Source organism: Anolis sagrei, chromosome 6, assembly GCF_037176765.1.
Source record: "Anolis sagrei isolate rAnoSag1 chromosome 6, rAnoSag1.mat, whole genome shotgun sequence".
NCBI lineage: Eukaryota > Metazoa > Chordata > Lepidosauria > Squamata > Dactyloidae > Anolis > Anolis sagrei.
The window spans coordinates 121,591,878-121,613,080 of record NC_090026.1 but is presented as its reverse complement, the minus strand read 5'-3'; the positions used below and the strand labels follow the sequence as shown (position 1 = coordinate 121,613,080).

Below are 21,203 nucleotides of genomic sequence, written 5' to 3'. Positions count from 1 at the left end.
TAGTTTTAACTACTGATGGTTTTACATTTTAAATTGTGCTGTTTAATTTTTTATGTGTTGATAGTGGTTGTTTTATAATTTTGTATGTTATATTGTTTTGGACTCATGTATTGTTTATGTTATATACTGCATTGCAGTGTCTTGTAAGCCACCCCAAGTCCCTTTTGGGAGATGGTGTCGGAATATAAATAAATTTTATTTATTATTATTATTATTATTATTATTAAATTTTACATTAAACTTCAATCTGATTTCTTGAAGTGACAAAATAAATAACAATCATGTGGCTTTTAAAACAACATTTTAAGAAACAGCAGTAGAAACATGTAAAAGTTATCTTACTCTTTAAAAAAAACAGTATACAATGTTTACGTGGATTTTACTGTAGTCTCAACAGTCCCTTTTAAAAATAGCTCAGTGTTAAAACTGGATCCCACTTTCCAAAATGCTAAATGAGCGTTTTATCACTGAGTTGTTTCGGATATCGCAAGTAGTAATAGAAAAACTTTGGGTGTTGTCTGGACGGCATTGTCTGGAGAAAAAGACCCGATGGGTTATCAGCTGTTGCCATGACTTGCAGAGGTAAGGCCGGTAATCCACATCTCCATCACCGTTGTGTTTTCTGGAGCTTTCGGCAGCATTCAGTGATTTCTGCATAATTGCCTGAGTCGTTGCAAACAGAACTAAATGATGCTCTCTGACAAGCTTCTCAAGGAACTGAGCGCATCTCCTTAAGTTTGCTTCCTGCAGACTAATGCTCTCCCCTCCGTTGACTCGATCAATCCAATAAAAAGCTGATATGCTGTCAATAATCAGGAGGCAGAGCGAAGGGTGAGAGCAAAACATGTTTTCCAGAGAATAAAGGGTGAGAAGCAACTGAGAGCTGCTGCTGCAATTAACAAGAAACAACCTCCCCAGACACTGCTTTATCATATCTTCTGTGCCTTGGGACGATCTGTGTTCCAAAATAGTCACTAAGCGCAGCATGTCAAAATGAAAGTCTGTGTCAATGAAAAGCAAGCCAACTTCCAAACCACCTCTCGATTTTGGAAGAACGCAACGGGCAATAAGATGGTAGAGCATTTCTGTTTTTCCTGCCCCTTCTGGGCCATAGAATTCAACAATGTCTCCTGTTCAACAAATAAAGAAACAAGTGTTGTTGAAGGATTTCATGGCCAGGATCACTAGGTTGCTATGAGTTTTCCATGCTGTACGACCATGTTCCAGAAGCATTCTCTCCAGACGTTTCGCCCACATCTATGGTAGGTGTCCTCAGAGGTTGCGAGGTCTGTTGGAAACTAGGCAAGTGAAGTTTATGTATCTGGAAGCAGCCAGGTTTTGTTGGAAATAGCAACCTCCCAAGTCTTTCATTATTTATTTGTTGATGTATATATTTGCTAACCTGTATTCTATGCGTATGTTGATTTGCCAGTTTGACTTACCTCTTTGGTGTGGGAGGAGTTAATAGATGTGATTGTACTGAGCATGTGTAGACTCAGGAATCCATTTTATATTTAGCCTGCTTATCACCTCATTGGAGGTGAATGTGTTTTGCATCAGACCTCAGTGGAGGTGGATGCATGTTACTGTTCAGACTTTAGTAGAGAAGTTAGACTTATGGACTTAAACAGAGGCTGGATGGCCATCTCTCAGGGGTGATTTGAATGCAATATTCCTGGGGGTTAGACTGGATGGCCCATGAGGTCTCTTCCAACTCTTTGATTCTATGACTTCAGTGAGTACAGCTATACTTAAAGGCTATGGACAACTGAGTAAGTATTGTACCCTGTGTTTGAGAACCGGGACATCCATAGGGATACCAAGGTGCTTGTTAATAAAGCTATTGTCCACCCAACTCTGCTATATGCCTGTGAGACGTGGACAGCCTACAGACGTCACATGCAACTCCTGGAATGATTCCATCAGCACTGCCTCCGAAGAATCCTACAAATCTCTTGGGAAGACAAGCAGACAAATGTCAGTGTGCTGGAAGTAGCAAAGACCACCAGCATTGAAGCGATGGTCCTCTGCCATCAACTCTGCTGGACCGGCCACGTTGTCCGGATGCCCGACCACCGTCTCCCAAAGCAGTTGCTCTACTCCGAACTCAAGAACGGAAAACGGAATGTTGGTGGACAGGAAAAGAGATTTAAAGATGGGCTCAAAACCAACCTTAAAAATTCTGGCATAGACACTGAGAACTGGGAAGCCCTGGCCCTTGAGCGCTCCAGCTGGAGGTCAGCTGTGACCAGCAGTGCTGTAGAATTTGAAGAGGCACAAATGGAGGGGGAAAGAGAGAAACGTGCCAAGAGGAAGGCGTGTCAAGCCAACCTTGACCGGGACCGCCTTCCACCTGGAAACCAATGCCCTCACTGCGGAAGATGCAGATCAAGAATAGGGCTCCACAGTCACCTACATACCCACCACCAGAACACCGATCTTGGAGGACCATCATCCTCGGACTATGAGGGATTGCCTAAGTAAGTAAGTACTCAAAACAGAGAAGAAACGGCATCTTATCTAACTGTATGGTGAATATATACAAGAAGCTTGTTAGTAAACCTGAGATGTTATTTTTAAAGAAGACTTTGAGTGCATATTTTAACTAAGAATTTCAGGGGAGTGTATTTATTTTGGGCAACTTGCAATTACAATTACAACTGCAACTTCTACTTCAGAGAAACAACCATCCTCTGCTAACCAAATATATTTTTGTAGTGGCATGTCTTTATGCTTGGCAGTGTAAAGACATGGTTCTTCAGTTTAACAGCTGAGTTACTTGTGTGCCATTACACGACTGCTTATGAATATCACTTGTTCAAAGAGTTGACTTCTAACAAGGTCATGCTTTTATTGACTAGTGGTTTTCAAAAGGTGGTCTCCACATGTTCATTTGCCAAATGGATGTGATATCATTTTTACCTTTTTAATAAGGTTATGGTGCACTTATTTCCAATAAGTTATGGAATTTCCAATAGGCTTTGAAGCTGCAAGGTTATTCCATGCTAATCAAGCTGGCCAATTGCAACATTCATACTTGCCTCAGGAAGACAAGGGTTTTTTCTCCCACCCTGAACATTTCACAGATATATAAACCTCACTTGCCTAGTTTCCAACAGACTTCACAACCTCAGAGGATGCCTGCCATAGATGTGGAAGAAATGTCAGGAGAGAATGCTTCTGGAACATGACCATACAGCCAGGGAAACTCACAGCAACCCAAAGAAACTAGTGTTTAAGCTTGAAAAGCCATCTCCTACTCAAGAACTAGACAGAACCATTTAGTTTTCAGGATTAACATACACATACCATGTTCTAATCCAAAATAAAAGTCATTTTGGACATATTTAACAGCTCCAATCAAGCAATGTTAAAAGAGAGTGACTTTAATTGAAATATTTCCTGAATATACGGGCACTAATAGGGGGAAAATGGCACTAAAGACAAGGAGAGAAATGCCCAGAGGCGGGAAAATGTCACTGGTGCCTCTTTGGACAAAAAAATTCTTAAATAATTACCTTGTTCAGAAATAAATTTGACTACAGAAGAAAAAGAGAACTACTGTTAAATCCAGGTGACAGAAAAATACACTATTTTGAGGAAAATCTCCCTCTGGAGTCTAGTACTAAGGAATAAAAGCAACATCATTTTACTTTGAGATCTGGGAATGAAAGCTGTAAGTACTTAAAGTGAAGTCCCATCAAAATGCAGGCAGAATTATAATTGTTATTTATGAATAGATGAAAGACAGATACATTAAATGTTCAGTGTACAACAAAACAAAGCTTCCTTAAGGTGCCACACTAGGTCAGGTCTCTCTGAATGTTTATAGCTGGGATGTGAGAAGGAAAAATACTTGCTATGCATAAAATGTGGGGCTGCTGTAGCGCAATGGCTTAAATTGCTAAGCTACAGAATTTGTTGACTGGAAGATCAGCGGTTCAAATCTGCGGGACGGAGTGAGCCCCCGCTGTTAGCCCCAGCTTCTGCCAGGGTCCTAGTATATTTTGCTTTCAAAACCTGTCTGTTACATTTGAACTTGCCTTAGAAGAAATTGGTGATATTCTTAAATTTTGGACCCCTTGGTGGCGCAGTGGGTTAAACCGCTGATCTGCTGAACTTGGTGACTGAAAGGTCGGTGGTTTGAGTCGAGAGAACAGGGTGAGCTCCTGCTATTAGGCCCATCGAGAAAACCAAAGTGCTGTTCCAGCAGTCATCAGCCAACCCCTCTCCAATGCCAGAGATACAGCTTAATAGTGTAACATTAGTAAATGTTGACCATTTCCGCTACCTTAGCAGCCACCTCTCCACCAAAGTCAACATTGACACCGAAATACAACACCGCCTGAGCTCTGCGAGTGCAGCATTTTTCCGAATGAAGCAGAGAGTGTTTGAGGACCGGGACATCTGTAGGGATACCAAGGTGCTTGTTTATAAAGCTATTGTCCTCCCAACCCTGCTATATGCCTGCGAAACGTGGACTGTCTACAGACGTCACATGCAAATCCTGGAATGATTCCATCAGTGCTGCCTCCGAAAAATCCTGCAAATCTCTTGGGAAGACAGGCAGACAAACATCAGCGTGATGAAAGAAGCAAAGACCACCAGCATTGAAGCGATGGTCCTCTGCCATCAACTCCGCTGGACCGGCCACATTGTCCGGATGCCCGACCACTGTCTCCCAAAGCAGTTGCTCTACTCCGAACTCAATAACGGAAGATGGAATGTTGATGTACAGGAAAAGAGATTTAAAGATGGGCTCAAAGCCAATCTTAAAAACTCTGGCATAGACACTGAGAACTGGGAAGCCCTGACCCTTGAGCGCTCCAGCTGGAGGTCAGCTGTGACCAGCAGTGCTGAAGAATTTGAAGAGGCACAAATGGAGGGTGAAAGAGAGAAACATGCCAACGGGAAGGCTTGTCAAGCCAACCCCGACCGAGACCGCCTTCCACCTGGAAACCAATGCCCTCACTGCGGAAGAAGATACAGATCAAGAATAGGGCTCCACAGTCACCTATGGACCCACCAGAATACTGATCCTGGAAGACTATCCTACTCGGCCCATGAGGGATCGCCTAAGTAAGTAAATGAGTATTAGGCCCAGCTCTGCCAACCCAGCTAGGAGGCGTCTATGGACAATGCCAGCTCGAGATGACTAAACTTAATGTCAAGGGTAAACCTTTACCTTTACATAAAATGTGCATATTTGCATTGAGCTTGTATTCATGAGGGTTATTATTTGCCTTCAAATTGTTTCTGATTAATGGTGACCCTAAAATGAGCTTGTTGTGGGATTTTCTTGGTAAGATTTTGTTCAGAAAGGATTTGCCTCCCTTTAAGGCTGAGAGTGTGTGAGTTGTCCAAGATCACCCAATGGGCTTCTGTGGCCAAGCAGGGATTTGGACCCTGATCGCCAGAGTCATAGTTCAATATTCATCTAGTACAGTGCTTCTCAACCTGTGGGTCCCCAGATGTTTTGGCCTTCAACTCCTAGAAATCCTAACAGCTGGTAAACTGGCTGGGATTTCTGGGAGTTGTAGGCCAAAACACCTGGGGAACCACAGGTTGAAAACCACTGATCTGCAACAACACACTATCTCAAGGAGGATAGATACTCAAGTTTAAAAGTGTCTTTCTGTATATATTTTACCATGAATTGGATGTCCTTCTTCAGCAAACAGATAAGGTTCAAGATCTTTCAGTGAATCTCTGCCCTCGAGTCGTGCCAGAAGCTATCAAGCAAAAAGAGAGACAGATTATTTAAAACTAATGCACCCACATCTTAAATGGACTCAAAACTGACTGTGAATTCAGTGACTTCTCAGCAGTTGATTTTAGATGCTTTGTTGCTCATATTACAAATACAGTATCTCATGTATTTTAAAAAACGCTAGATATGGTCCCCCGCTGTTCCCTCAAGGAAGCAATTTTTTTCCTGAAACCTGTCCTGTTTATTTCTATGGTATTTTACCAAAATTGCTGAAAGCAGCTGTGACAAAACCACCACCTTTTGATGTAGCTCATCAGCTCCCCCTGCAGTATCTGGTAAGTTGGCACAACGTTGAGAAACCCAAATAAGCCGAATCTTACCTCTTTTTTCCCCCCAACACATCCTGAACTTAAGATCTGTACTTAGTACCAAATTTCCCAAACTGTGTTCTGCGACATGTTCATGTGTTGGTGGTAGTGTGTAGGTATGTCACGCAAATATAAGAAACCACTGAGTTTACGTGAAATAAGAAATAAATCATATATTTATAAATCATACATTAAAATATAAATACATATGACATATATTTGTTATTACAGCTTTTGTATGTGCTCATATTCCTTATAAGGGGTTGGTTGAAACTCTGGTATGCTAGTAAAACTTTTTTTTATCATGTCAGAAGTGAATTGAGAATATACTGCAAGTTCCTTCTGGTGTGAGGGAATTGGCCATCTGCAAGGATGTTGGACAGGGAATGCCTGGATATCTTACCACCCTGGGGGAGGCTTCTCTCATAGAATCATAGAATCAAAGAGTTGGAAGAGACCTCATGGGCCATCCAGTCCAACCCCTGCCAAGAAGCAGGAATATTGCATTCAAATCACCCCTGACAGATGGCCATCCAGCCTCTGTTTAAAAGCTTCCAAAGAAGGAGCCTCCACCATACCTTGGGGCACAGAGTTCCACTGCTGAACGGCTCTCACAATCAGGAAGTTCTTCCTCATGTTCAGATGGAATCTCCTCTCTTTTAGTTTAAAGCCATTGTTCCGCGTCCTAGTCTCCAAGGAAGCAGAAAACAAGCTTGCTCCCTCCTCCCTGTGGCTTCCTCTCACATATCTATACATGGCTATCATATCTCCTCTCAGTCTTCTCTTCTTCAGGCTAAACATGTCCAGCTCCTTAAGCCGCTCCTCCTAGGGCTTGTTCTCCAGACCCTTGATCATTTTAGTTGCCCTCCTCTGGACACATTCCAGCTTGTCAATATCTCTCTTGAATTGTGGTGCCCAGAATTGGACACAATATTCCAGGTGTAGTCTAACCAAAGCGGAATAGAGGGGTAGCATTATTTATCATGTCCCTCCATTGGAAGCTGGAGCTGACAGATGGGAGCTCATCCCATCATGAGGATTTGAACTGCTGACCTTTCGCTCAGTAATCCTGCAGGCACAAAGGTCAAATCCATTGCGCCACCATGACTCCACTGCTAGTAAAACTGAATTACTGTGTTACAAAATAACGCATGTCTAAAAAATGTGTCACCAACATGCAATGTCTGAAAAATTCTGTTCCAGTAGATCTTGACAACTCTTTTATAATTCAAGCACGGGGTGACTGGAGACCCTTCTACACTGCCATATAATCCAGATTATCAGAGCAAATATATTTCCAAGCTTTCCTATCTATGTATTGTTCCCCCTCTTTCGATGTCACAAGCTTAAGAAAACTCAATGAAGATTATTGAAACAGATTATCAGAGCAAATACACTTAAAACAATGCAATAGTTAAAATGAAGAACAATTTTAACAAATATAAACTTATTAGTATTTCAATGGGAAGTGTGGGCCTGCTTTTGGCTGATGAGATAAGACTGTTGTTGTTGTTGTGTGCTTTCAAGTCCTTCAGACTTAGGTTGGCCCTGAGTGAGGGCCGGGTAAATGACCTTGGAGGGCCATATCCGGCCCCCGGGCCTTAGTTTGAGGACCCCTGCTTTAAACTTTTTTCCAACCTTCTCATCAGGAGGCCCAATGCGTTCCCTTTCATACCATGTTGTCTGCAATGTACCTCTGTTCCTCTTGTTTTCTACTTTCCCCCAAATAAACTTTTATTCTCTATGAGAACATTTGACTTTGCTGTTTTGGAAAGGAACTTCTCATTAAAACCTTCCCCATGTGAAGGACTGCATGGTTGCCAAGCTACGTTTTAAGTTCTTTGTATTTTCAGAAAGTTTTTTTTTCCTTTCTAAGATTGGAGGAAGAAAAACCAAGCAATTATGAAGAGAACAGTCCTTGGAAATAAGGCTAAGAAACTGTCTAAAACAGCTAAAGCTTTGTTCAAAGCGTCATCCCGACAGGTAGCAACCTATCATGACTCCTTCCAGCAAGAAGTTATATTCCCCTGCCCAACCTCTATTTGTTGCATACATACATCCTTGAAGTACTTCAGTTGTTCTTTGCCATCAAATCGACTTTGATATATGGCAGTGTTTCTCAGCCTGGTGGTCGGGACCCCTGGGGGGGGGGGGGGGTCATAAGGGGTGTCAGAGGGGTAGCCAAAGACCATCAGAAAACACAGTTTTTTCTGTTGGTCATGGGGGTTTTGTGTGGGAAGTTTGGCCCAATTCTATTGTGGGTAGAGTTCAGAATGCTATTTGATTGTAGGTGAACTATCAATCCCAGCAACTGAAAACTCCCAAATGTCAAGGTCTATTTTCCGCAAACTCCACCAGTGTTCACATTTGGGCACACTGAGTATCCATGCCAAGTTTGGTCCAGATCTATCACTGTTTGAGTCCACGGTGCTCTCTGGATGTAGGTGAACTACAACTCCAAAATTCAAGATCAATGCCCACCAAACCTTTCCACTATTTTCTGTTGGTCGTGGGAGTTCTGTGTGCCAAGTTTGGTTCAATTCCATCATTGGTAGAGTTCAGAATGCTCTTTGATTGTAGGTGAAGTATAAATCCCAACAACTCCAACTCCAAATGACAAAATCAATGCCCCCTAACCCCACCAGTATTCGAATTTGGGCGTATCAGGTATTTGTGCCAAATATGGTCCAGTGGCATATATTTTTTCTAGCAAGACAGTGTGTGGATTGGTAAAGACGTGAATTATGTGTGATTCACATCTTTGAGTCCCCTCAGGGCTTTGAGTCCCCCTCGGGATGAGAAAAGCGGTATATAAATACTGTAAATAAAATAAATTTTCATTCCACCACACACATTAAATTATACTAACCGCTGATGGAAGTGAGCAAGAGCTGCCATGAGTCCCAATCTTGGGGAAAAGGTTTGTGTGTACATGTGACAAAACTAACGGTGACATTGATTAGACAGATTAGACCCAGCCAGTATTCAAACTTGGGCATATCGGGTCTTTTTGCCAAGTTTGGTCTAGTGAATGAAAATACATCCTGCATATCAGATATTGACATTACGATTCATAACAGTAGCAAAATTACAGTTATGAAGTAGCAACAGAAAAAAAAATGATTGGGGGTCACAACACGAGGAACTGTATTAAGGGGTCGCGGCATTAGGAAGGTTGAGAACCACTGATGTATGGCAACGCAATGAATGAGTGACCGTCAAGATCCCAGATCAACCATTGACTTCCTCAGGTCTTCCAAAGTCAACTGGTCTACCTTATTTCTAGAGCATTCCACTTTGGAAAGCATTATCTTCTTTTCCAACACAGATCTTCTAGCAAATGCTATAGTATTGGGAACACTACTAAAAAAAATCTGCATTTCTCCACTAATCTGGCTTTCTAATTAGATTAGTGGGAACTACAGCAAGGCTTCTCTTGATCTTAGTAGATGAAAAAGCAGCAGGAGATGGCAGAGCAATTAAAGGTATCTTGGGCCTCCAAACTCTGCATCTCACAGCCAACAGCTAGAATGTGACAGAAAACCATCATTTAGGTCGTCTAAAGCAATAATTTCCCTTTCTTATTATGCTTACTGAGAATGGCAGTCAAATCCTGCACTAACTTTAGACGTCCAAGAGTTCTGAAGGGAACCACACACAAAGAATATTGGAGCAATTGACCTTCAAAAGTCACAAAGGCACATGTGGCGTTTGCTAGATTTCCCCGCAGACTACAATATTATATGTTTGGATTAAGCAAAGCTGGTAAAGCCCACTGCCTCCACTGGGTTTTCTAAGGCGAGTTCCAGGCTCAAGAGTACATCTATGAATCTGATTAATGAATTAATTGTGGGCACCTTTGCTTTCCCTTAATGCACAAAATCCCCAAACAACTTAATTCTAGCTTGTCCGGGTTTAGTTTCAGCTTGTTAGCTGTCATCCTTCAGACTGATGGAAAAGGAAATAATTCTCGGAGGTCCTCCTCATGTCAAACTTTGAGACAATCGCTCTCCAACTTCAGAGTGTTATTAAACAAAAACCAAGTCACAACAATCCACATGGGGTTCTGCAATAGAACTTCCTCCTTTACCACTCTTTGTTATCCACAGATCACTCTTACGAGTTTCACAATATCTGGTCGAGACTTGTGTTGAAAATTTGCTGAGAAGTATAGAAGGACTGCCCCCCCCCCCCCCCCCCCCCGGTGGTGCAGCGGGTTAAACCACTGAGCTGCTGAACTTGCTGTCCGAAAGGTTGGTGGTTCAAATCCGGGGAGTGGGGTGAGCTCCTACTGTTAACCTCAGATTCTGTCAACCTGGCAGTTTGAAAACATGCTGTGCTGGTATGGCTGTACCAGGAGTTCCTTTAATTTGCTTTGTATTAAATGTTTGCTTGAAGTCCAAGGTTCCTGGGATTCTGCAGAAAGGTGGCTTCCTTTGGTTGCAGTCGTAGGGCAAGTCACCTGTTCATCATCATTACGTTTTGTTTTCGCCCCTTGTTCAGGGCAATTGGGAAGGGAAGGGAGCCATTTTTAGTTAGTCTCAGTAAGGAAAGCTAATATAGAGGACGTGTTCAAGCTTCTCCTGTACAAAAGCTTCAACCCTTAAGACTTTCCGGGGGAGAATAGTCTTAAGAGCATCCAAAGATCTCCAAAGATTTCCAGGGAAACAGCTCTAAAGCCTTGAGGAATTTCGGAGGGTAAACAGTTTGGAAGGCCACAAAACTCCAGCTGGAGAATCTACTGGCCTTTACTGGTAGGTCCACTCGGTGCTCGAGATGCAGATCGACCCGGTAGCGGAGCCCACATCAGTAAGGATTAGATTACAGTCAGCCTGGGAGAAGTTAAAAAGGGATTTTCCTTAAAGTAAAGTAACAGTTACTGAAGACAATTGCCTGTCCTTCGTGGACAAGATTAGGAAGCCACCAGTTGCATAAAAGCCTGGAAGCATTTGTTTAACTTTATTGAAGACAAGAAATGTTTCTGTTTGATTGTTCATTAATAAAGGACTTTGTTATTCTTCACAAGCCATCTAAAGACCATTTGTGGTGGAAGATCCCTGAGAGCTTCTCTTCGGGGGGGCCTGGCTTCCTGCTGGGCTCAAGTTGCACGTCCTAACTTAAAGACAATTCTTTACAAGCCCAGTGCGCGACAGAACACATGCAAATGTGAGTGGATCAATAAGTACCACTTCTGCGGGAAGGTAACAGCACTCCATGCAGTCATGCTGACCACATGGCCTTGGAGGTGTCTATGCATAACGCTGCCTCTTTGGCTTAGAAATGGAGATGAGCAACTTATCCCCAAGTTGGGCATGACTAGACAATGTCAGGGGAAATCTTTACCTTCATAGGACTAAAATTGGACAAACATCCACAAGAAAGCTACAGCAATCTCGCTTCTAACTGCAGTGTGGATTGAAACACAGCAATAGAGGCGATGAAGAAAAAGTCAAACCATCCTTCTTCTTTATTCTCCTATTTATCTTACACTGCAGCTTTCTAGATACAATTGGCCATTCATTTTGGTCTGTCAGCTTCATGACATTTACCAAGAAATTCCCAAACAGCGCAGCAACAGAACCTAATGCAATATGTATTTTTGTGCTAGATGGACAAGTCTCCCAAATTTAATAGGGTATTTTGTTTTACTACTCCAAATATCCGAATATAACAGAAGACAAGCACAAAACACTTTCGCTACGCATTAGAGGTTATGTAACATTTTTGCATTAAAAAACTTTAGGTTGAGATCGTTTTCTGTAATTGTTATGTAAATATCTTTTAAAATCGAAACACAAAGCATAATTTCACTTTTAACTCTGATGCTCTCTTCTAAATATTGGCATAGTGGCAATCTTTTCCCTCTTACTTTGGGTCCAGGCTACCTGAAGGACCAAGATTTCTGAGCTTTGAGACCTTCTGTGAAAATGGAATTTAAAAAGAAAAAAAAAGGATACCTATTGACATAAATGATACAAAACCTGATCTGAAGGGAAAAAATAAAATATAGTCAATATATTTAGCATATATATACACACTGTGCTGGCACAGCTGTGCCAGAAGCTAAATTTTCTTTTTCTATGCATGGTTAGTTTGCACGTGTTTCTGTTAGCCAGGCATTTTGCAGTTAAGCAGCTTTCCCCAGGCTGCAGTCATAGGCTAGCAGCCTGCCTATCATCGTTGAGGCTTTTGGAACCGCCCTTTCCCCCAGGTTCAGGAGGGGAAAGGGGTCAATTTGTTCAGTCTTACAGTTTGAAGTCTAACTACAGGACGTGTGAGTTTTCCCCTCCTGTAGAAAAGCTTCGTTTCTTACAAGCTTGGCTGGGGAAGACAATTCTCATAGCTTTACTAAGAAATACAGCACAGCCCTTGTTTGGGTTAAAGAAACAGATCCACAGCATTCGTGGGGGAAAAATCCAAAGGACTCCAGCTGGAAAGTCCTAGAGTTGGAGTTTTAGCCGGTAGTTGGAGTTTTAGCCGGCTAAGTTGGAGTTTTAGCCGGCTAAAGCTGGAGTTTTAGCCGGTAAGGTCTACTTGGGTACCCATAAAGCAAATTGAAACCGGGAGTAGGGCCCCACGCCAGCTAAGCCTAAAAGACAGATTGCCCAAGGAAGGGTCAAAAGGATTTCCCTCATAGAAGAAAGAAACAGTTCATGAAGCTAGTTGCCTGTCCATTGTGGACAAGTTAAGAAATATTTGGTTGATTTGTTGAAGATCTAAGAAGTATTTGACTGATTTTATGCACCACTAAAGAACTTTGTTAAACTTTCCAAGCTTCTAAAGACTTTATATAGGGAAATTCATAGGGCCTCTCAGCTGAGGCACCCCGGCGTCCCGCTGGGCACATAAAGATCACGTCCTGTTAATAGACATTGCTACAGGCCCAGCGTGTGACAGCACACACACACACACATGTATATATTTGGAAGCTCGTGGAAAGGCAACAGCTCAGTGGGAACACATATACTCTTTTTACCCAGCAGATTGCTAGAATTTCTTATCAAAAGTCTTTCAGGTTTCAAATTATGTGAAAGACATATCGAGCCTGAGGCGCTGGAGAGATGTTGCCAGAGGAGAAAACAGTCAGCTATTGGGATGAAAAACCTGTGCATTGAGGCTGCTCTTCTAATATTTCTCTCTTTCCGAGCCACTCTCAAGAAGCACCGCACTCCCTGTTTATTGTAGACGAAATATGAGTGTAATGGTTCACATATTTTTCTTACATAACAGCAGGGGCTTAACTGCATATGCAAATTATTATGATAATTTAAGTACCAATGCACCTGTGTTCCATGTATCTGTTTACTCTCTATTTTTTTTTAATAAAGCAAAATAACTACAGACATTTAGTTGCATGCTGTGTGTGATGGGCAACATTGCAGAGGGAGCGAACAAACAGCTTTCCAGGAAAAAGAAGAAAAACCACAAAGACCAGTCTCTCTGTGTACAAAACCTTAGGCCAAACAATTAAATATCAATCGTTATGAAAGGACTAGTAAAGATAAATTGGGTCATATTCCAGATTTCCAATATGGTACTGACTTAAAATTCCACCTCTGTCGGTGTGTATTTATTACACACTAGCTTGGGGACCCGGCGTTGCCCGGGTTATTAGAGAAAGTGGGTAATGGCGGTTCTGTATGCCAACTTTGGTTTTTATTGGTCTTTGGATAACGGCTGCATTATTTTCAGGAAGTGAGTGAAGGTACTTGAAGTCCCATCATCCATGGGCCATCCTCCTACAAACAGCAGCAGGATATAGAGTGGGTCATGGGGGCTCTGTGTGCCAAGTTTGGTCTTTATCAGTCATTAGATGAGGGTGGCAGTGGTGTCTGTAAGTGAGTGAAGGTACTGCAAGTCCCATCACCCAAAGTCCATCCCCTTTCAAACTGCAGCAGGACGTAAAGTGGGTCATGGGGGCTCTGTGTGCTAAGTTTGGTCTTGATCAGTCATTGGATGAGGATCACAGCAGTCTCAGAACATGAGTTAAGGTACTGCAAGTCCCATAATCCATAATCTCCCTCCAACATCACCAGAATGTTGAGTTGGCCATGGGCGCTCTCTGTGCCAAGTTTGGTCTTTCTTGGTATTTGGATGAGTGTCACTGTGGTTTCAGGAAGTGAGTGAAGGTACTGCAAGTCCCATCATCCATTGTCCGTCCTCCTCCAAACAGCACCAGGATGTAGAGTCACTCATGGGGGCTCTGTGTGCCAAGTTTGGTCTTGATTGGTCATTAGATGAGGGTTGCACCAGTCTTGGGAAGTGAGTGGAGGTACTTGAAGTCCCATCATCCATAGTCTGTTCTCTCCCAAACCTCACCAGAATGTTGAGTTGGCCATGGGGGCTCTGTGTGCCAAGTTTGGTCTTCATCAGTCATTGGATGAGGGTCTCAATGGTTTCACTGAGTGAAGGTACTCTAAGTCCCATTGTCCATGGTGCATCATCCTCCAAACCGTACCAGGATGTAGAGTGCATCATGGAGACCCGGTGTGCCAAGTTTGGTCCTTATCGGAAATTGGATGATGTTTTGCAGTGGTCTCAGGAATTGAGCGAAGGTACTGCAAGTCCCAAAATCCATGCACGATCCACAGTCAAACCTCACCAGGGCATAAAGTCGGTCATGAGAGGTCTATGTGCCAAGTTTGGTGTTGTTCAGTCATTGTTGAGGGTCGCAGCAGTCTCGGAAAGCGAGTAGAGGTACTTCAAGTCCCATCATCCATGGCATGCCCTACTCCAAACCGTATTAGGATGTAGAGTGGGTCATGGGGGCTCTGTTTGCCAAGTTTGGTCTTGATCAGTCATTGGCGAGGGTCGCAGTGATCTCAGGAAGTGAGTGAAATGATTGCAAGTCCCATCATCCATTGCCAAATTCTTCCAAACCGCACCAGGATGTAGAGTGGGTCATGCAGGCTCTCAGTGTAAATTGTGGTCCTGATCCATCATTGTTGGCAGTTGTAATGGTCTTAGGAAGGAGTTTAGGTATTGTAAGTCCCATCGTCCATGGTGCATCCTCCTTCAAACTGCACCTGGATGTAGAGTGCGTCATGGAGACTCAGTGTGCCAAGTTTGGTATTTATCGGTAATTGGATGAGGGTTGCAGTGGTCTGAAGAATTGAGCAATGGTACTGCAAGTCCCATAATCCACGGTCCATCCCCGGCCAAACCACACCAGGACGTAAAGTGGGTCATGAGAGGTCTATGTGCGAAGTTTGGTCCTGATCAGTCATTGGATGAGGTTAACAGCGGTCTCAGAATGTGAGTGATGGTACCGCAAGTCCCATCATCCATGGTTCATCCTCCTCCAAACTGCAGTAGGATGTAGAGTGGGTGATGGGGGCTCTGTGTGCCTATTTCGGTCTTTATTGGGAGTGTTCTGACCCAGGCCCCGGCCTTTCCTTTCCTCTCTTTGTCATCTCGGAATGTTGGATTTGAGGCTGGCCAGTCAGAGACCATATGCAAATTTCCTTCTCATGTCCCCGTTTCTGTCATGAACTCTTTTCTCCACCAGGGGCTCCTATTGAAGCTGGCCAATCAGAGACCATATGCAAATAGCACCACAGTGGCAGCCAATCAGAAAGCTGCCACATATCCCTCCGCCCTACGTCCGCCGCACTTCTGTCCGTCGCATACAAACTTTGACTTTTATTATATACTAGCTTGGGGACCCGGCGCTGCCCGGGTTATTAGAGAAAGTGGGTAATGGCGGTTCTGTATGCCAAGTTTGGTCTTTATTGGTCATTGGATGACGGTTGCATTGTTTTCAGGAAGTGAGTGAAGGTACTTGAAGTCCCATCATCCATGGTCCACCCTCCTCCAAACCACAGCAGGATATAGAGTGGGTCATGGGGGCTCTGTGTGCCAACTTTGGTCTTTATCAGTCATTGGGTGAGGGTGGCAGTGGTTTCAGTAAGTGAGTAAAGGTACTGCAAGTCCCATCATCCATGGTATGCCCTACTCCAAACCGCAGTAGGATGTAGAGTGGGTCATGGGGGCTCTGTGTGCCAAGTTTGGTTTTGTTCGGACATTAGATGAGAGTTGCAGCAGTCTTGGGAAGGGAGTGGAGGTACTTCAAGTCCCATCATCCATGGTCTGTCCTCCTCAAACGTGCACCAGGATGTAGAGTGGGTCATGGGGACTCTGTGTGCCAAGTTTGGTCTTGATCCGTCATTGGCGAGGGTCTCAGTGGTCTCAGGAAGTGAGTGAAGTGACTTCAAGTCCCATTATCCATTTCCAAATTTTTCCAAACTACACCAGGATGTAGAGTGGGTCATGCGGGCTCTCTGTGCGAATTGTGATCCTGATCCATCACTGTTGGCAGTTGTAATGGTCTCAGGAAGGGAGTGCAGGTATTGCAAGTCCCATCGTCCATGGTGCATCCTCCCCCAAACCGCACCAGGATGTAGAGTGCATCATGGAGACTCAGTGTGCCAAGTTTGGTCTTTATCGGTAATTGGATGAGGGTTGCAGGAATTGAGCAAAGGTACTGCAAGTCCCATAATCCATGGTCCATCCCTGGCCAAAACACACCAGGACGTAAAGTGGGTCATGAGAGGTCTATGTGCCAAGTTTGGTCCTGATCAGTCATTGGATGAGGTTAACAGCAGTCTCAGAATGTGAGTGATGGGACTGTAAGTCCCATCATCCATGGTTCATCCTCCTCCAAACTGCAGTAGGATGTCGAGTGGGTCTTGTGGGCTCTGTATTGGTAATTTTCTGACCCAGCCTCCCCTGGCCTTTTCCTTTCCTCTTTGTCATCTCGGAACCTTGGAATTGAGGTTGGCCAATCAGAGACCAAATGCAAATTTCCTTCTGTCATGTCCCTGTTTCTGTCATGAACCCTTTTCTCCACCAGGGGCTCCTGTTGAAGCAGGCCAATCAGGGAGCATATGCAAATAGCACCACAGCGGCAGCCATTCAGAATCTTGGAATTGAGGCTGGCCAATCAGAGACCAAATGCAAATTTCCTTCTGTCATGTCCCCATTCCTGTCATGAACCCTTTTCTCCACCAGGGGCTCCTGTTGAAGCAGGCCAATCAGGGACCATATGCAAATAGCACCACAGCAGCAGCCAATCAGAATCGTGGAACTTTCAGGCTGGCCAATCAGAAAGCCGGCACATACACCGCCACACATCCGCCGCATACAAGTTTTGACTTTTATTATATGTATAGATAGATATAGATTAATCCTACCTTTATAGCGAGGAGTCCAAGATAATCGCTCTTTCCAATCTAACCCTACTTTGTTTTCACGACCGTCTAATGAGAAAGGTTAATCAGGTGACAACAAATGTTTACGGCCCAGTATTAACCAATCTATATAAATAAAAATGTAATGTTCGTTTGTGGGATTAACTTAACTCAAAATCCACTGGACGAATTGCTGCCAAATTTGGCCACAAGATACCTACTAGCCCAAGGAGTGATCATCACTCAAAAAATTGATTTTGTCATTTGGGAGTTGTAGTTGCTGGGATTTGTAGTTAACCTACAATCAAAGAGCATTCTAAACACCAATGATGGAATTGGGCCAAACTTAGCACACAGGACTCCCATGACCAACAGAAAACACTGGAAGGGTTTGGTGGGCATTGACATTGAGTTTGGGAGTTATAGTTCACCTACATCCAGAGAACACTGTGGACTCAAATAATGATGGATCTGGACCAAACTTGGCACGGATATTCCATATGCCCAAATATGAACACAGATGGAGTTTGGGGGAAATAGACCTTGACATTTGGGAGTTGTGGTTACTGGGATTTATAGTTCACCTACAATAAAAGAGCATTCTGAATCCCACCAACGACAGAATTGGGGAAAACTTCCCATGACCAGCAGAAAATACTTAAGGCTATTCAGTCCAACTCACTTCACCAGGGCAAGAAAATGTAATCAAATCCCTCCTGACAAAGAGCCATCCAGCCATAGATATGGATAGATATATATGATTCACACACAGGAAGATATAGTATAGATCTGGAAGGGACCCCTAAAGAAGGACAATTATATGTTGTATGTTCCAGAGTAGTAATGAGAACACTGACAAAGAAACAGCAAGAAATACTGTTTACCCACAAGCATAAAGAAATGACATATATTAGAAACCCAGAGTTTCTCATTACTTTATTTTTTAGATCAACAGACTGGGCTACAGCAACGCGTGGCAGGGGACGGCTAGTGTATTATAATGCCACTCAGTATGACCAAAATGAACTTTTGTCAGAATGGAAACAATAGTTCTCATTTTTAATAAAAGCATCCTCTTGGTGCAATGCAATGCATCTCATATATGCAACTCGGGCCTGGGCAAACGTGGGCTCTCCTGATCTTTTGGACTTCAACTCCCACAACCAGCCAGTAGGCTGTTAGGAATTGTGGAAGACGAAGTGCAAAACACCTGGACAGCCCAAGTTTGCCCAGGACTGCTAGACACTTTCTTGGGCTCCCTTTTGCAGGCATTTGTGATCTATTATCTGTCAGGATTATTTAGTTATGCATGTGTGTTTTTCAATGTGCTTCTATGTAATTCAAGATGGATTCTATTCTGTTCTATTGTGTATTAGAAATACTGTGCTGAGGCTGTGATAATGTAACCTTGACAGAAATGAGATAACATGTTCTCTTGCTGGGAAGAGAAGGGAGGAACTGGTCTCAGCCAGAAGTCAGATAAGCACATGTTCAGAGACTGTTGTTTTTGCCTAGGAGTTCCTGTCTGTAGCTTGCTGTGAATAGACGTGTTTAGATGTACTTAGTAAAACTTAGTTTTCTGTTGTAACTGAAAGCCTGCAGAGTCCTTATTTTGAACACAGTGTCTGCTGATCTAGCAGTCCTTCCGCTGGCAAGCGTCAGTTCTCTGACATTATCCACCACAGTTTGAAGTCAGCTTCAAACTGCATTAAATACCCAGCGTAGATATACGTGGTGGCCAAGTTGTCTGTGGAATTGTCTTGGTGCAGATTTGGGAAAGATGGACCACAAATGATGGAATTTGCAGTACCTTCATCCACATCGAGAGACTACTGTGACCCCCAAGAATGACAGACCAAACTTGCCACAAAGAGTCTTTCTAACGCACTTTACAACCCGATCCATCGTTGGTTGGGTTCACAATGCTCTCTGGATGTAGGTGAACTACAGCTCCTATAAATCATGGTGAATTGTTCCCAAACCTCTTGTTCCGTTGCTGATCAATTCCTGTTTACTGTGTGTGCCGTAGGAAAGGGTTAAGGGAGAGGCAGTGGGCGGGGTCATGCAAATTCCACAGCAATGGAAAGAGAAAGGAACCCTGGGATGTAGGTGAACTACAACTCCTATAAATCATGGTGAATTCTTCCCAAACTTCTTGCCCTGTTGCTGAATAATTCCTGTTTGCTGTGTGTGCCATAAGAAAGGGTTAAAGGAGATACAGTGGCGGGTGATGCAAATTCCACAGCAATTGAAAGAGTAAGGAACCCTGGGATGTAGGTGAACTACAACTCCTATAAATCATGGTGAATTCTTCCCAAACCTCTTGTTCCGTTGCTGATCAATTCCTGTTTGTTGTTTGCCATAGGAAAGGGTTAAAGGAGAGGCAGTGGGCGGGGTGATGCAAATTCCACAGCAATGGAAAGAGTAAGGAACCCTGGGATGTAGGTGAACTACAACTCCTATAAATCATGGTGAATTCTTCCCAAACTTCTTGCCCTGTTTCTGAATAATTTCTGTTTGAAATAGGAAAGGGTTAAGGAAGAGGCAGTGGGCGGGGTGATGCAAATTCCACAGCAACGGAAAGAGTAAGGAACCCTGGGATGTAGGTGAACTACAACTCCTATAAATCATGGTGAATTGTTCCCAAACTTCTTGTCCTGTTGCTGAATAATTCCTGTTTGCTGTGTGTGCCATAAGAAAGGGTTAAAGGAGAGGCAGTGGGCTGGGATCATGCAAATTCCACAGCAATTGAAAGAGTAAGGAACCCTGGGATGTCCATGCTTGAGAAAAAAAGAGAACATCTAGGATGAAATTGTAACCGAATGAAAGGCTGCCTCTGCCACATACGCACTTATTCATATTATTAATTAATTAATTATTAATTAATAAATAATTATTAATTAATTAATTAATATTTATATGTAGCTAGAGCCTGGGCTACTATTGTGTCCATCTGACTCATTAGATTATTAATTAATTATTAATTAATCAATTATTAATTATTAATTAATTATTAATTAATATTTATATGTAGCTAGAGCCTGGGCTACTATTGTGTATACATCTGCCTCATTAGATATAGAATATTCTGAGGCCATCTGTTGGGCAAAAGTTTCAGCGCCTGAGGGAACAGTCCCTAAGGCGCATGCGCACCCGCCTCACCTGGGCGCCCGATTCCGCCTTCCCGAACCTGTCAGTCATCTTAGCTGGGGAAGCGAGCGAGCGCGCGGGATCCCCTCCGTTGCCTTATAGCCTTTCTATGGAGACGGCAGCCACAGCTTCGGACCCCACTGCGCATGCGTTCCCAGGCACCGCGCAGGCGTACGAACGGTCAAAAAAAGAAGAGAGGGAACTCTCTGTTCTGCGCGTGCGCAGTGGCCACTGAAAACTCCCCTCGCTGCCCTCTGCTGCCTGTCCCGCTCAGACAGGACCGTATTTACAGAAGTAGGCGCGCAGCACGTTTTCTAGACTTCAAAAGGAATAGGTTCTCCCACTCTTTTATTTTTGATCATACAGTACCGTATTTACAGAAATACGCGCGCAGAAAGTTTTCTAGACTTCAATAGGAATAGGTTCCCCCTCTCCTATATTTTTGATGCTGGGAGTTTTGAAAACGTCCTTACTTTATCAGTATTATTATTTTTATTATTTATTGTGTTGTTGCTTAATGCATCTACTGGGATTCAAATTGCAGTTATCTTTATAGTATTTAATAATAATAATAATAATAATAATAATATTTTCGTAGTATTGTATAGTATTGTTGCTTAATGCATCTAACTGGGATTCAAATTGCAGTTATGTTTGCAGTCTTTCATAATAATAATAATAATAATAATAATTGTAGTATTGTATAGTATTGTTGCTTAATGCATCTAACTGGGATTCAAATTGCAGTTATGTTTACAGTATTTCATAATAATAATAATAATAATA

At 43.1% G+C, this 21,203-nt stretch overlaps 1 protein-coding gene across 1 annotated transcript; it reads right to left on the bottom strand.

The window, feature by feature from the left end:
- Positions 1-257: 257 nt before the first annotated feature.
- XRCC2 (X-ray repair cross complementing 2) lies at positions 258-20,552 on the bottom strand. The gene is made up of 3 exons (XM_060783463.2): positions 20,430-20,552; positions 5,651-5,732; positions 258-1,130 (listed from the first exon to the last, which is right to left on the bottom strand). Exons 1-3 carry the CDS (start codon positions 20,466-20,468, stop codon positions 421-423), a joined length of 831 nt encoding a protein of 276 aa, XP_060639446.2. The 5' UTR covers positions 20,469-20,552; the 3' UTR covers positions 258-420.
- Between the last annotated feature and the right edge of the window lie 651 nt (positions 20,553-21,203).

Coding starts and splice junctions, on each gene's coding strand:
- XRCC2 (XM_060783463.2), bottom strand. CDS start 20,468: ATGACTGACAGGTTCGGGAAGGCGGAATCGGGCGCCCAG. Junction 5,733..20,429: donor AGGCGGAATCGGGCGCCCAG/GTGAGGCGGGTG, acceptor TTTGCTTGATAG/CTTCTGGCACGACTCGAGGG. Junction 1,131..5,650: donor AGAAGGACATCCAATTCATG/GTAAAATATATA, acceptor TTTGTTGAACAG/GAGACATTGTTGAATTCTAT.